At 40.2% G+C, this 15,240-nt stretch overlaps 2 protein-coding genes across 13 annotated transcripts in view; both read left to right on the top strand.

The window, feature by feature from the left end:
- The window catches only part of PPFIBP1 (PPFIA binding protein 1), a 178,193-nt gene extending 175,673 nt beyond the window's left edge, over positions 1-2,520 (top strand). For all 12 annotated transcript variants that reach the window (XM_038410006.2, XM_043516013.1, XM_043516008.1 and 9 more), the window contains one exon: positions 1,150-2,520. In XM_038410006.2, coding sequence (XP_038265934.1) covers positions 1,150-1,236 — 87 coding nt within the window. In that variant the 3' untranslated portion in view covers positions 1,237-2,520. The remainder of the gene's footprint in view (positions 1-1,149) is intronic.
- A 1,247-nt stretch (positions 2,521-3,767) lies between these two features.
- On the top strand, positions 3,768-10,166 carry REP15 (RAB15 effector protein). Its single transcript, XM_043516035.1, has one exon. The coding sequence runs from the start codon at positions 7,894-7,896 to the stop codon at positions 8,593-8,595; it is 702 nt and encodes a 233-aa protein (XP_043371970.1). The 5' UTR covers positions 3,768-7,893; the 3' UTR covers positions 8,596-10,166.
- The last annotated feature ends 5,074 nt before the right edge of the window (positions 10,167-15,240 follow it).

Genomic DNA, 15,240 nt, shown 5'->3' with positions numbered 1-15,240 from the left:
TTAGTTTTTATATTGTGAAACTCCTTCTATATTTAAGTAGACTGAAAGTCCAGAATTATTGTGCAAATCGGAGTTCTGCTTGTATTTAATGCTAAGATTTTGTCATGGTTATTTTTAATAAAAGTTATGGATAGGTCATGGGCAATAAACAAAAATTCACAGGAGCTGTGACCTGTCTGTGACTTTACTAAAAATAACTGGGGGAGGTGGGGACAGGGATAAGTAAGGGTGGAGGAATGAAGCTGGAGTCCCATGGGGGAAGGACTGACAGGCCGAGCCCCACTGCCATGTGGGAGGGGCACACAGGCCCAGCTCTAGGAGCCACAGTGGGGGTGCGCAGCCACAGGAGGGCGCACAGCCTTTGCTCCAGAGCTGGCTGCGGGGCGGGGCACAGAGTCCTAGCTCTAGCCCCAGCCACAGGTGCACAGAGGGAGAGAAGATGGGCACATGGCCCTGGGAAGCCGTGAGGTGTCCCACCTCCAGCCCCAGTTTCAGCCGCTGACAGCTGAAGCAGAAGAAGTCACGCGGGTCTGGTAAAGTCACTGAATCCGTGACTGCTGTGACCTCGTGACTACATCGTAGCCTTAGTTATAGTGAACCGCCACAAAGAATGTCTCAGGTGTGGTTTGGTTTGGGTTGGTTTTCTGTAAAATCATGGGCTCCAACCTGAACCCAAATCTGGTCCCTTTTCAACACACTGCAAAGGGGCTAGACAACAGCCAGATACCATAGCTGAAGGTTCCCCTGGTGGGGAGGAGTCCCCAGTGTGTAGAGCCTCCAATAGCTGACTCCTGCGTCATCACTGGTATAGGGGTAATCCTGCTGGGGAAGAAGGGTGTGGCCACTATGCTCTGGCAATCCCTGGCTGGTGGATGGCCCTTTATCGGCAGCCAGGCATACTGTAGAGCAATCCTGGGACTGCTCTACATTATGCCAAGGACCAAAATAGCTTTAGGATCAGGGAGCTGCAAATGATTCTCTGTCATCTCCACCCAGCATACACTGGATGCAGAAGAGGAGTGGGGCGAATGACTTCACCATAGAGGATTTACTACAGTTGCATTGCGTTTTATTTTCCTGAGACTACATAATTCTGAGTTCTTAATTTTGTCAGAGTCTGTGTTAATTCTTCCTTTGTTTCCTTTGCAGCACATGTTAAAAGAAGACGAAATGTTTAAAGACTTTGCTATTTGCTCTCCTAGCGCCAGTATAACAGATGAAGATTCAAATGTGTGACAGTAACTGACGAATACCAGTAAAGAATTCAATTCCTTGTATGCTAGGAACATCATCGTTATATGTGGTGGGCAGCAGATCATGTACATTACATTGTTCTTGCTTCTGTTTGTTAGAAGTGATATTTTTGAGTTGATGAGGAGAAAAGGTGCCTATTCTAAAGTTGCCATAAAAAATAAACCAACCAGACACTGGTGAGTGGTAGTATAATTGGTTTTACTATATTTAATGTACAAACCTGTGACACATATTCCAAAGTATTGCATTTACAATTTGCTGCCATAATGCTCTTTATGTTTATTCATGTAGTGAAATGTACTGTTTCAAAATAATATGAAACATTCAGCTTGTAAATAACCTGCATCAGCATTCAGTGTGGCTTTCAGCTGAGAAAAAGATATCATTGGTGTCCTATTTTAATGGATTTGTCCAAAGTAAATACCAGTTCTTTCCTTTAGTATCCAGTGTAGGCCTCTGGGTCCCACTGCCCTACACAAAACTCAAGGTAACACTTGACTGTTGCTGTCTTATTTTTATACTGTTTTCTATATAAAAAAAATTATATGAAGTGCATGTAAAGCAGAAGTTTTATTTTGTGACATAAAGTGGTGAAAGGTTCAATTGTTTTTTAAAGGGATGATCCCAGTTTGCAAACCAGCTGGTTACTGGAAAAGTCGTACTGACCTTTGAACTGTTTACTTCCTTTTGTTTTTAATTTTTGCTAAGTGTTGTCAACATTCTTATGTTTTGGATGAAGCTATTGTGAAATGTAGATCTGCTTGCATCACATTTCTAAATCTGTAATATCTGAAATTTCTCTTTTCTTTTTTCCTCCAGCAGAAGCTATTAACATTAAAGTAAGGTTTTAAAAATATTCTGGAAAGTTCACAGCTTGAAATTGAGGAATGCTCAGTGTGGGGAAGGATATTTCTGTATTGTGTTTCCAATAGGATGGCTTGTATAGTTGCAAAAGTTATGTAGAGAAACATATAGGAAATGTATAATTTCCCAGCATTAAACCTAAGGTAGGGTTTTGCCCCAAGAATAAGTCCAATACCAAAACAAACATTGCCCAATACTTATGCCTCTGTAAAGCACAGCTCATTTCATTATTATTTGAAATCAGGTTTCTAAAATTCTAACTAGCCAGTGAAAATCTTGTCAGACATTCTATAGTTCTTATCAAAAAATGCTAGCTCTTTGTCTGTTAAAATGATGATTGTTAAGGTGGTGAATGTTGCATGTGTTGTAACACAATGGCATGATGCTTCATTACTTGTGGGGGAAAAAAACTACAGCTAGATTAATTCTTACCATGTTGTTTGCTTTAACAGAAGGGTTTCATCATGCTTTTCATCATAGCTCTTGTTACAAGCATTGGGAAAGACACCGTTCTAGACAAGTTGCTTATTACAGTTTAACCAATGTTAGATTTATGGCAATTTCAATACATCTGATGTATTGTTACAGAAGTTGGGATGGCAATCGAGACATTATCAAGATTTTTAATATGGGCTTCTACAAGTTGCTGGGAGGGATTTGAGACTTTCTGATGTTTAGTAGTATAACTGTATACGCTGTTACCAATCTGTTTTTTTACAGGATGGGCGGCCTAAGTTTATATTTATTTATAACTACAATAAATTCAATAGAACCAATTACATTATGCATTACATTGAACTCTGCCATTCGTTGCTTACTAACTAGAGCCTGGCAAATAATTCATAATGAATTATTTATTCATTATTCAAAATTATGGATGGAATAATTTCTGCAAATAATTCTTGGTTTATAGCTTGATCGTCAGCAATTTCTTGTGATGGTTTGATATCTGAGCTATTTTGATTGGACAGCTAGGTCATCTGTTCCCTGACTGGCTAAGTGTAATACTTAGAATAAGGTCTCCAGTGTGAATACTTGTGAATTTGAAGTTTGCTTTCTGTGAATATTCTGCAGTATAATTACTATTTGTTTTGAAATAGTGCCTAACCAGGGATCCGGGTCCTGTTAGTGCTAGGCACTGCACAAACACAAGAAGACATGGGCCCCTGCCCTTGGGAACCAACAGTTGCTTAAAATTCACTCATTTGCAAACTCTCTTGGAAGTGAACACAATAGTTAAAACATTCACAGAAAGAGATCCCAAGGAGATTATAAACATACATATTGAAACATATATTCACAGAAAGCTGTTTTTTTTCCCCATTCAGCCCTATCAATAAGCCTATTGAGAGCTTTAGATGTTCATTTGTTTTTAATTTTAATGTAAATAGAGGTCTTTTCAAAAATCATTCTTTTCAGCAGTTTACTGGTTGGAAAAAGGCCATCCTATCCAAGCTACTTATCATCTGAACTTTGATTATTTTATGGAGAGAGTAATATAAATGCTAAAATAAAGTCAGGAAGTTAAAACAAACATACACTTATATTTTAAATTTTGTGTGTAAAGAGGGGCAACATAAACTAATATGTATTGCTGTGTAAAAGCAAATAAAGTCTGTTGGAAAATGCCAAATATTTCTGGGCTTCTACATTTTTAAAATATCTCAGTTGTCTGTCTGTCTTTATAGTTTCAGTTGACCTTAGAATACTTTTCAAACTAATTTTCTGGAAAGTTATGTTCTCATCATTTAAAAAAAAGCCAAGCAGAATTCCAGTGGTTATATGTTTATTTATCCATCCCTATATAAAGTTCTATTAGGCTAGCCGGTTCTTTGATTTCTAAGGAGTCTCATGTTTTATTTCTGAGAGCGAGACCTAAACCAGCTGAGCTTGATGGCAACAATGTCATGAAAAACTCTGCACTCTGTTCCTGGGTTGTTCAATAATGATCTCTCAAAGCCACATTAGTTGACCCATTGATCTCTTGATACCGTGCCATAGTGGATTTGCACTGTGAAAAGTGAAATGAAACTCTTTGCACATCTGCAAAGAGTTTCAAAGTGCTGTGCAAACAGTAGTTAAGCTTTACAAAATCCTGTTTTGAAGTAGGGAAACAGGGGCACCGATAGGTTAAGTGACTTGCCCAGGGTCACATAGGTAGTCTGTGACAGGGCAGGGAATATAGAACCATGATTCCCAATCCTGTGCTTTAAGCACAAGACCAGCCTTTCTCAGGAAATGGAGGAGAATGAACAACTGGAAGCTAGAATACATTAAATAAAACTTTTCTGTACGTTTATTTACAATGATGAGCAGAAGTGGTCCTTGAGCTATATAGAGTTCTTATTCAAATCAAGCCCTTTGAGATTAGCTCATCATTGATTATGGTCACTTTTTAAAATGACATTTTAATTTTCTTTGGCCTTTTTTTTTTTTTTTTTTTTTTTTTCAGGAAAAATTCTGCCTCTCTCTTCCAGTAATGGTTGCTTCCTAGCAATCCTTCTCATGGTATCACTTTGCAGAAGAAGGCCTGCACCTCCTTCACCACAACCTTGTACCTTTTTATGCCTCTCAGTTCCCCTGACCACATGACCCTCAGTATGAACACTCACCACTGCCCCTCAAATATCTCCATTTAATCACTGAGCCTTCAACATCTCATTTGCAGCAGGACATTTCCCTACTAAGTGACTGCTCTCTTCCTCCCAATAGAGAGGCTCTCAGTATATTGTGCAGCTGTGAAAATTGAACCTGAACCTTCAGGCTTTTCTTTTGGGAATACAAATACCAACACCTAGTTCTTATACAGCACTTTTCATCCATGGATCTCAAAGTGCTTCACAAAGGAGGTGAGCATCATGCTCCCCATTTTCCAGATGGGAAACTGAGGTACAGGGAGGTCACCCAGCAGGCCAGTGCCAGAGCCAGGAATAGAATCCAAGTCTCCCGAGTCCCAGTTCAGTTCTCTTATCCACATGGCTATAGCCCAGCATAAGGCTCTAATACAGAGGTGCTCAAACTGGCGGGGGGGGGGGGGCAGGGGAGAGTGCATGGGAAGCTTTAGGGGGAAAAAACCTTCCTGCACCTACATTTTACCCACTGCAATGAATAGCAACGCTCATTCCTCCAGACATATCAGTTCCTCAGAGGGCGCTGTGTATCTTGACAAATTTCTGTTACGAAGCATTATACAAAGTTTTTGCCCTCTGTATGTTAATCCGTTTACTGCAACACAGTGTGCACATTTACTTGTCAGCATCAACCACAATTGCAGTTTTGCTTTTGCTCTTATTACAATGGATCACTGGCTCTTTTTGAATCAATGCCTTAATGGGTTTCATATTTAGTGAGAGTTGCATGTTGATTTTTTAAAAAATCCGTATATGTACTTCTGTGGCGGAGGGAGGGGGTCACGCTGGAAACTACTATAGACACAAAGAATGGGTGTGCAGTCAAATAAGTTTGAGTACCACAGTCCTAATGGCTCCAGGTGCTGCATTTTCATGCCTGCCAGCTAACCACACAGGTCCTGTTTCAATATTGTGACCTAAATGACTGTTTGTAGTAAACATCTTAATTTTTTTTCTTTCCAAAGAGCTTTGAGTGTATCTTGTTATAATAGGACTTGTTTGTTCCTTGCAATGTAGAACTAAAAAGTTAGGAACTCAGATACCACATAACCTGCAGCGATTGGAAAAATATTTTCTGTGTGTAATTTAGATGTACATCTCTTTGAATCTTGAAACAAATATGATCTTGAGAGATGGGGAGGAATACTTCAAAGAGGAACTGCAAAGCTTTTCAAAGCAAATGAAGCAAAACCTCTTCCATATCCAAATCAGTAAAAGATCATGTCCTCAGATTAGGGAAATGCTCTGCTTTGTGTTACGTCCTCTGAAGAGGAGCCACACAAAATTGTTGGCAAGCAAATAAGAACTGATTTCCAGGCTTTTTTAAATGTCTCTTGTAATTTCTGAGTCTATACAGGCCCCTGATTCTGCTACTGATTGGCATATTAAACAGTTTAGTTCTTTAAGTCATAAAAGACTGGACACTGGGGACAGTTGAAGCTTAGGGAATCGTCTGCTTGGAGGTGAGTAGTTGAATCTGTGGATGCAGATGAGTTTCCGTAAGAGAAAGCAAAGAAGAGAGATACGAGACCACAAAAAGAAATGTTAGGCCTGCAACAAATAAGGAGAGAGAGAAGATTGAGTGGGGGTCACTGAAGCAGTGGCCAACATGGAAGGAGAACTGGGAGCTTCAAAACACTAAAGTAGAAAGGAAGATAAGTTAATCAGTGATATTAAAGGTTACAACTAGATCAAAAAGAGCAAGAACAGAGACGTGCACCTTAATCTTACTTCTGAAGAAGTTGTTGGTGAACTTCATGAGGGCAGTTTTTGTGGAGTGGAGAGGGGCTGAAGTAGCTCAGTAAGAGATTGGAGGAGAAGAAGCCTAACCAGCAAAGAGTAGATGATATGCACAAGGATTTGCAAGAGAAAGGAGTGAAGAAAGATAAGTAGTTGGTAAGGCCTGTGCATTTGAGGGAGGTGTTTTTGTGTTTTTGGTTTTTTTTAAGTTTGAGGGAAGAGAGACAAGCATGCTTGTTGGCTGGTGGAAAACAGCCAGCAGGCCAGGAGTGGGAGGATGGGAAGTATGATGAGATGGTTGAGAGATTAAAGGCAGAGAGTAGAAGGAAGAACTCCACATCAATGACTGCCATCAAAGAGGGAAAGGAGGAATGGACAGGAGAAGAAATAAAGTTCTTACAGGACAGTGTTTGACAATATTGATGAGATCCTGGGCAGAGGAAGTGGTTTCATTGAAAAATTGAGGTTTGGAAGTAGCAGAACTAAAACTGGCCTGGGTTCATCCAGGCAAATGCTATGAAGATGGCATGCATCTACTCTCATGTTTAGCGAATCCAAGAAAAGAGAGGAGGGGGATGGATTTTGTAAGAATGGAAGAGCTTGTTTATATGAACTGTTACATATTCATAAAAGGTGGTGTATGGAACAGCCCTAGTGTCTGGGGTTCCCCAGGAGAAGGACAGTACAGGCAGGCAGGAACAGTTTAAGCTTCCCCACCTTGTCAAGCAAATGTCCCCCCAATCCTTGACTTGCAAGGTATTTCTCTGGGGCAAGTGGATAACTTAGCTTCCATTCTTTTCTTGGCCTTTCTCCTGGGTACTAATTATTGCTAGCAAATTTTGCAAAGTGGACAAGTGTCCACTAAGAATTCACCTGAAACCACCTGCTCATTTCACACAGCCCTCTGAAGAGCTGTCAATTGGCAATGAAGGTTGGTCTCTACTGTCCTGAGCTGAATTTGAACCAGTGTTCTGGATGGTTCCATATTCCCATGAGCCAGCCAGTCTCCCTAGAAGGGCTTGTTTGTAGTGGCTTTAAAAACAGAAAAGGATACGGTAAGTTAAACAACTGGTGCTGGAATTAATGATAAAGGTGTAAAGTCTGAATAATGCACACTGAAGAACTGATACTTTGTGTGAAAGCTACCCAACCTGTTCAGCTGGTTTCTGGTAGTGAGCTGAATGAGAGCATGCCCAGAAAAATGTGTATCTGCCTTTCCGGAACTGTGACCTGTTTGCACAGCATAGCTCTGCTATTGGTGTGACTTTTTTCTGGAAAGCAGTGGGTGAACATTGTGCATATTTAAAGGTACGACTTAACCCAGTGACCACGCAGCTTTCACTGAGAGGAAAAAGAAGCTACCCCAGAGCATTCTGCATGTGGGAATATCTTTTTTGCCGAGAAAATGGGCCAGAAATTATCACAGGAATATAACGAGAAAAACAAGGTTGACATTCTCATTATAAACGAGGTATTCAGCCAAGGAGTGGTCCATGCATCTCAAAAGATGAAAGAATACCTTGCATTTGAAGATCCTCAGAGCCAATTCCGTCCAGCCATGGATACTTTAAATGAGATCTTTTTGGTTAACTTCATCAGTTTCTGTATTGAAAAAGGAGTGGAGGAGCGTATCGCGACCAGCAAGATGACAAAGCAACAGTCTTTGCTGCTTGGGATTGACTGGATCTGGACTTTATCTGGAGCCGACAAACAAATCAATCTTCAGATTGCCGTGCAGTCTTTGCAGATGGCTGAGCTCCTCCACGATGAAACTGGGCCCAGCAAGGAAGCCACGTTAGCAGACCAGCCTTTCAAAAACAAAAGCAGGTTTGAGAAGCTGGAAGAGTTCTGCACACTGGTGGGACAAGACTGCCTGGGCCTCTTTATAATGTTTGGAGTACCAGGGAAGCCTAAGGATATCAGAGGAGTCCTGCTAGACAGCATCAACAAGGAGAAACGAAAAACTCACCTATCAGGCGAGAATGCTCTAAGGCAGTTCGTCTTGAACACTGACAGCTTCCTCTCCACAAAAGAAATGCTTGAAAACTGCCTCTGTAAGAAAAATGGGCTCAAGGAGGTGGGCAAGGTGTATATTAACTTTCTTTAAACTCCTGATTACCAGTAAAGGGCTGTGAACCCAATCACCAAAGAATATCCAGTACTGGTCTTTCAATCATCTGCATTTCTTTCTCTCTCACACACTATCGAACATAGTTACTTAGTTCAGGCAGTTGATTTTTATAGAACCTAAGATGATTAACTCTTTCCAGTTTTTAAATCAACACTATATACATTCCAGAAAATGTGTTCGTACCAGAGGCTTAATTTTAAGAATATTCTGTTCTTCAGAACTTTAATACTCAACACCCAAACCTTTGAAAGATCTTTTGGAAGAGTTGAGTTCACTACATTTACCTAGAGAGCATGGGCACTTCTTAAACAGAAAGTTGCTATAAAGACCTTTTTTTTTTTTTTTTTTTTTTATTTGGAATGAGAGAAAAGGGCAATGATGCCATGATTTTATAATGCTGGGTGTAAAATCTCAGTTGTTTCATGATTGCAGAGACTAATCCTGCTATAGCATGGATGTAGACTGAATGATCGTAAGAAGCTTTCCTATATGTAACTCTTTTCACTAGTAAATGATAGTCTGTTAATCATTTATTATTGTATTGCTGTAATGGCTAGACTTTAATGACTTTGGAATCATACCTTGCAGAAAACACCTCATAAAAGACAAAATCCCAAAATCACTAGATGAGGCAGACAAAGCGGGGGAGGTTAGGATTGAAAGAAAGTATCACTATTTGGTTAAAGGAAAGTGGTCTTGCAGAGTATTTTAGGACTAAAAATAGGGGGTGAAATCCTGGCTTCACTGAAGCCCATGGGAGTTTTGCCATTGACTTCAATGGCAATAGAACAGTGGTTCTCAAACTTTTGCACTGGTGACCCCTTTTACATAGAAAGCCTCTGAGTGCGACCCCTCCTTTATAAATTAAAAACACTTTAACACACATTCAAATGCTGGAGGCAAAGCAGGATTTGGGGGTGGAGGCTGACAGCTCGGGACCCCCCCCATGTAAGTACCTTGTGACCCCCTGAGGGGTCCCGACCCCCAGTTTGAGAACCCCTGCGATAGAATTTCACGCTGTCTTGTACTTGAAGTTAAATTCCCCATGTATTACATATGCTCTGTGTGCTTTTAAGAGGTACAATTATTTCAGAGATTAATTATTCTTTTCCACATTTTAGGACTTAGTCATGCTCCATTGTCAGCCACATTCTTGATTTCCCACCCTTCTCCCTGCCTAATTTCTAGTTAGCAACATGTGAGTTTCAGGTGTACAATCCCAAATACTTTTGCAAGGGAAAGCAAGTAGTGATTAAGAGGAATTTACAAATTCACTATGTAGTCACAAATTAAATGACTTTGGTTACTTGGTAGTGATACTTTAAATCAGCTTATACCTTTGAAGAGACTTTACGTTCTATCCATGTGGATATTTAACTTTTGGGATATTAAGCTCCTTTTCATATTTTTTTCTACTTTAAGTTGTATAGTCAAATTTCTATTTTAATGTCAAAATTGTATTTGACAAAATAAAACACTTAATATTGAGACTCAATTAGCTGTACTGAATTTGCAATCTTTGTGGTTATGAAAATGGAGATATTAGGGCCTGATGTAACTTGGGCATCCCTCTGCTAAAGTCAGTTGCCTTGCACCAATATAAAAGAGAGCTCAGAATCAAGCCTGGAATTCCTAGCAGATTTCTGTGACGCATGGAATTAGGCCCATCGATGAACTGAAAATACGAGAAGAAAAAACTGTAAGGGCACTGAAATTTGTCTTTAAGTGAGCAGCCAAGATCCGCAACAATTAGCTGTCGTATTAGGAAAAGCCTTGCATATGCTAAAACAGTTCTTTGAGATCAGGATTGTCTAACAGAAGTGGTCCTTAGTGTAGATTTCAGTGTATTTAAGTATTGAGGGGTTCAGTAAGGTGGAGAGGATAAAACTTGGTCTCTTAAAAATAGATACTTTGGGGGTGACTAACTTTTTGTTTGAACTTGGTAGCACATTCCATTGCCTTCATTATAAAAATCCTTGCAAAGAACAAAGTCTTGTGAAAGCCTCAGTTATCCATTAGTTTGGTAACTTACTTATTAATGGAATTATTCATGAATATTTTTGTCAAAATGGTTTGTTTCAACATAGAATGCTATTTTTGCAACATTGAAATTTTTCAGTAGAAACTTTAGATTTTGCTGACATTTTTCAGTTTTCCTTTGGGAAAATCAAAGGGAAATATTTTGCTTTGGGTTGAGTTAACCTGAAGAGGAACATTTCAGTTTAGTTTCAGATCAATCTACTAACCTGCGTCCATCACAGCTGCTGTACCTCATGTGAGTTGTAGTTCTCATGCCTCAAGTGCCATGTGGAAAAGATGGGAAGTTCATGTATTATTTTTAGGAATGGTATGTCTGACTCAATTTCTCTGCTCCCTTTTGCATTGTTACCCTTTATTACACTGTATTTTCTTTCCTGGGACAAAGGGTAAGCAATGAAACAAGCATGCGTTGCATAGGCATGTAGGGGGAGGGAGATGAATGGTGTATCGAGTACTGCTAAGGTATTAATGGAGTTACCTAAGCTAGAAGACAACTGGCTGGACCAGAGGGTCAGGTTCCATGAGACCAATGTGACCAGACCTCTCAACCCCCCAGACTCTGAAATAAGGGACACAAGATGGACATCAAAAACGTACTGTTTTATTTAAAATGTACAAGCATGGACGAGGTTCCCAATGCGTTGTCATCTACTCAGGGAGCAGCCTGGGTGGCCCCAAAGAGCAGAAAGAAAGAATTTCCTGTTTCTATCTCCCTTTCCCCATACTTCCCATTGCCACCCCCCCCTTCCCTGTCACTGCCTTTCCTCCCCTCTCTACCTTGCAGGTTAAAGTTGGTCCATCCACCAGCACCAAAGTTTCTGTCCAGCATGAGCAGGAGGGGCCTCATGCTGTCTTCTCACCTGTTTCCTCTGAGGGACCACTGCAGGACCCCAGGACATCCTTAATGGGAGCCAGATGGGGAGTCTGAACAGGACTGAAGTGTGAGACAAAGAAATAAGGTGTGAAGGGACTGCAATGAGATCCTGCTTTACCAGGACAGGTTGGGGGGAAATCCAGGTGCTGCATCCAGGCACATGCAGTTTTGTTTTAACCAAGCTAATGTTCCTCCATTTTATATTCCAATTGACTAATAAAATGGTGTCTTGTTCAGTGACAGGCTGTCAACATGTCTGCTGGCTGTAGAACTCCCATGAGGGTAAGCAGGCATCCAGCTCCTTTGGAGCTTGTGAGAAACACAGGTGCTGAAGCCAGGGAACCAGTCTGAGTAGCAGAGCCCCAGGGCTACCATATGCCAAAAGGGCCAAGCAGTAAGACACCTGTAAAGGTAGGAGGCATATCAAGCTGTGTGCATCTGTCATGTGACGTGCCATGCCATTCTCCTCTGTGGGCTTTTTGGAACTTTTCATTCCACAACACATGTTGATGTTTCCACTTTTTTGTTCTGACTGGTAATATTCAGATTTTTGACCAACTCTACTTACTGTTGGACTTACCCTCAGACTGATATGCTGTTTGCAGGCACATGTTCAGAGAGTGGAAACCTAAACTTCAGTTTTCCATGAAGTGAGTTTCTTGTATCTTTAATTTAAACATGCAGATGGCTTTAACTTGACAGTTAGGCAATACAGTTTGCATCACAAATACAAGTAGTAGAGTCCTGTGGATTAGCCAAGAATGTAAAAGAAAAAGCACCATTTTGCAAAGTAAAATCTATTTTTTTTCACTTTAGACAAATGGGGCTAGATCTTCGGTATATAGCAACACTCATTTACCCCCTGTAAGTATGCTGGGAAATATTTTATAAAGCAAAGCAGTTTCCTAATAAGACCTCACTGTAGTATTTGCTAATTAACTTTGCAGAGAAGTGTGGTGACACAGCAAGTTATTAAATCCAGTCTTACCAAATAAAGACCACCAACTTGTGAGGTTTTAAGCAATCAATCTCCTATAGTCCTTCAACGTAAAAACCTTTTTAAAAGTAAGAAATGTAACTGAGTCAGTCATTTGCACATGCAATTTTAAATGACTTTCACATGATTGCATTTACTAGTATTCTTTAATTGCATAGTGATCTGTACATTATTTTTAGGCCCTAGTACAGGTTTTTAATTTTTTTCTTTTAAAAAAAACTGTAAGGAACCCTTTTTAATGTTACCCATTGGTGGCTGAATGATGGGTGATTCTACAAGTTAACCTAATCTACTCTTAAACATGCAGTGAGTCAGAGGTGAGGAAACCAAATGTGGGCTAGTATTGTAGTTTTATGGCATCCACATAGTTCTCTAAATCACTTTCACAGGAAAGTCAGAAGGGAAAAGGAAGTGCTTTTGGGTTAGTTTAGCTGTAATACACTAATGAGCAGAGGTAGGAAATGGACTCAAAGGAGCTCTGAGTAGACCCACAAGTGCTATCTAGAATTGTGTATATTTGTAGCAGCATTTTAGACAACTTAGTCATCAAGGAAAAAACCCCCCCATGAAGCATTAATGGCAGGGGCAGTATGTCTGGGTCACATGGTGAACTCCATTTGTGTGTGATTGTGGTGGTGAGAGCTAATCTATTCTGGACACAGTGTTCAGGCTAGGATGTTGGATACCATGGAGAGGGCAAACACTACACTTCCTAGGGGAACATGGAGCTTTCTGCAGGCATTGACTGTCTACATCAAAGCTAGAGGTGGGACCCTTCCTCCCACCCCAGCTAAAGCCCATAGTGCTTAGACACCTTCACCACTTTTAAGCAGACCCTACTAGGGAAAGTGAAGGCAGAAGCATGTCTGAGAAGTGTCCCTAGAGGTGCTCCACTCTAGGTGTGTCTGATCTATGCACTGCTAATAGAACTGCTGTGCCATGAGGGCTAACCTCTCCTCAGTGCCTTCCCTAAAGGGAGGAGGGCAAGTAGTAGAGGATGCATAGGGGGACATTTTAAAGAACCATTGTTATTGCACAAGATGAGTCACTATTTTTCCTACAGATCTCAGCTTAAGTATGGGGAAAATACTATCAAACACCACCACCACAATGACATTTAAGGCAGGTATGGAAACTATTAAAAGCAGCGTTTGCAAATATCTTCCCCTTTTCTTTTTGGAATGGGCCTCTGCCACTAAAGGTGTTGTACTAAAATCCTAATGGCAGGAAATAAATATGGTTTTGAGTACAGAGTGAATTTATTCTTCCCTGTATCTAGCTAAGGAAACAGATTTTTATTAAGAGGTAGCAAGTTCTTTATCTGTATACCTGCACAAGTGGCTTTGCAAAGTTAACACTTACATGAAATGACAATCAGCAAAATATTTTATTTCTTGCACAAACATTTTGAAAACGCCAGTAAGTGAATATGCATGATACAAAAACAGCTTGTAATTAACCAGCTATAGAGTTGATCAAAAATAAGTCTTAATACAAGAAAAAAATCTTTGGGTGCATTTGTCCCCTCGAGATACAAGCAACACCAATGCTTCACTTTAAATCTGTCTTTGGAGCAGGCAATATGTCCAAGTTTAAATTAGTAGCAGGACCACCTCAGTTGTACTCAGAGGATGCAGTACTGTTCGACTGAAGCCCAAGTTCCAGACTGTAAGAAACACACATTGACAAGATCTCCCAGAATACGTTTAACCTCATTTAGTAGCCTTCCTGAAAAGAACCTAGAGTGAATAATAGTATTATCTTTTCCACCTGTTAAGTGCAAAATACCAGGCTGTACATAGGCACAAGAGAAGGTCCTGCAAATTACTATAACCTCATAGTAATATGCATCTTTGTATCAACATTAATTATTCTCAGTGATAGAGACAACTGCTAACCAAATTACTTTACAGACCAAAGAACAATCTTTCAGCCAACAGTTTTAGCAACCAGAACAAGATTTTTATAGTTTGACAGCTTACAGGTAGGACTGCTGCTGGAAGTAGAAAACATCCACAGATTAGGTACAAGCTGCTTAAGACCTAACTACGAGCAGCCCAGCACTTTTGGATTTGGCTAGACAGATGAAGTTGCTGTCAAAAGTTCAATTCTACACCTTTTTGGACAAAATTCTCAATGGAGTTTCGCTTCAGCACTGCATGCAGGGTAGACAATGACCCCCCCCCCCCCCCAAGTCATTTATCACAGACAGACTAATATTTAAATGATTACTTTAAATTGAGTAGTTTTTGCTAATGGGATTTTAGTACACCTAGAGATTTGCAAGTGAATCCTAGCAGGAGCAGTTCTGAAAAGTCATCAAATTTACAGTTTTCTACAGAGGGAACACACCCCACTAGTCTAATACCTTCAGCTCTTTAAAAATAACTCCAACATTCAAAAGCCCCTGCCTTCAAGAATTAAGTCTTTGGGAAGGGAATGGCTGGAAAAAATTTGCTTTAAGCAAGGTCAGTCCAAAATACAACTGGAAATTATGTTCTTGGTATGTATATTTGTTGAAGTGACATCTTACACCATATCTGTCAAAACCAATAAACCACCAGATTTCAACTAAAGGCCATCCTGAACCTTTTCACCTTTGCCAGGTGACTGTGTAACAGGCAGCCATTGTTGACGTGCCTGCTGTAAAAAATTTAAGATTTGGCAATAGTAAGTTAAATAAAGGTGTACTTCCTATACATGGCCATAG

The sequence above is a fragment of the Dermochelys coriacea genome, chromosome 1 (assembly GCF_009764565.3).
Source record: "Dermochelys coriacea isolate rDerCor1 chromosome 1, rDerCor1.pri.v4, whole genome shotgun sequence".
Taxonomy (NCBI): domain Eukaryota; kingdom Metazoa; phylum Chordata; order Testudines; family Dermochelyidae; genus Dermochelys; species Dermochelys coriacea.
Note: the sequence above shows the minus strand (reverse complement) of the source record. Positions and strands in the feature narration are given on the sequence as shown.

What these genes read in the sequence shown, in the direction of transcription:
- REP15 (XM_043516035.1), top strand. Translation starts at nt 7,894, where the DNA reads ATGGGCCAGAAATTATCACAGGAATATAACGAGAAAAACAAGGTTGAC.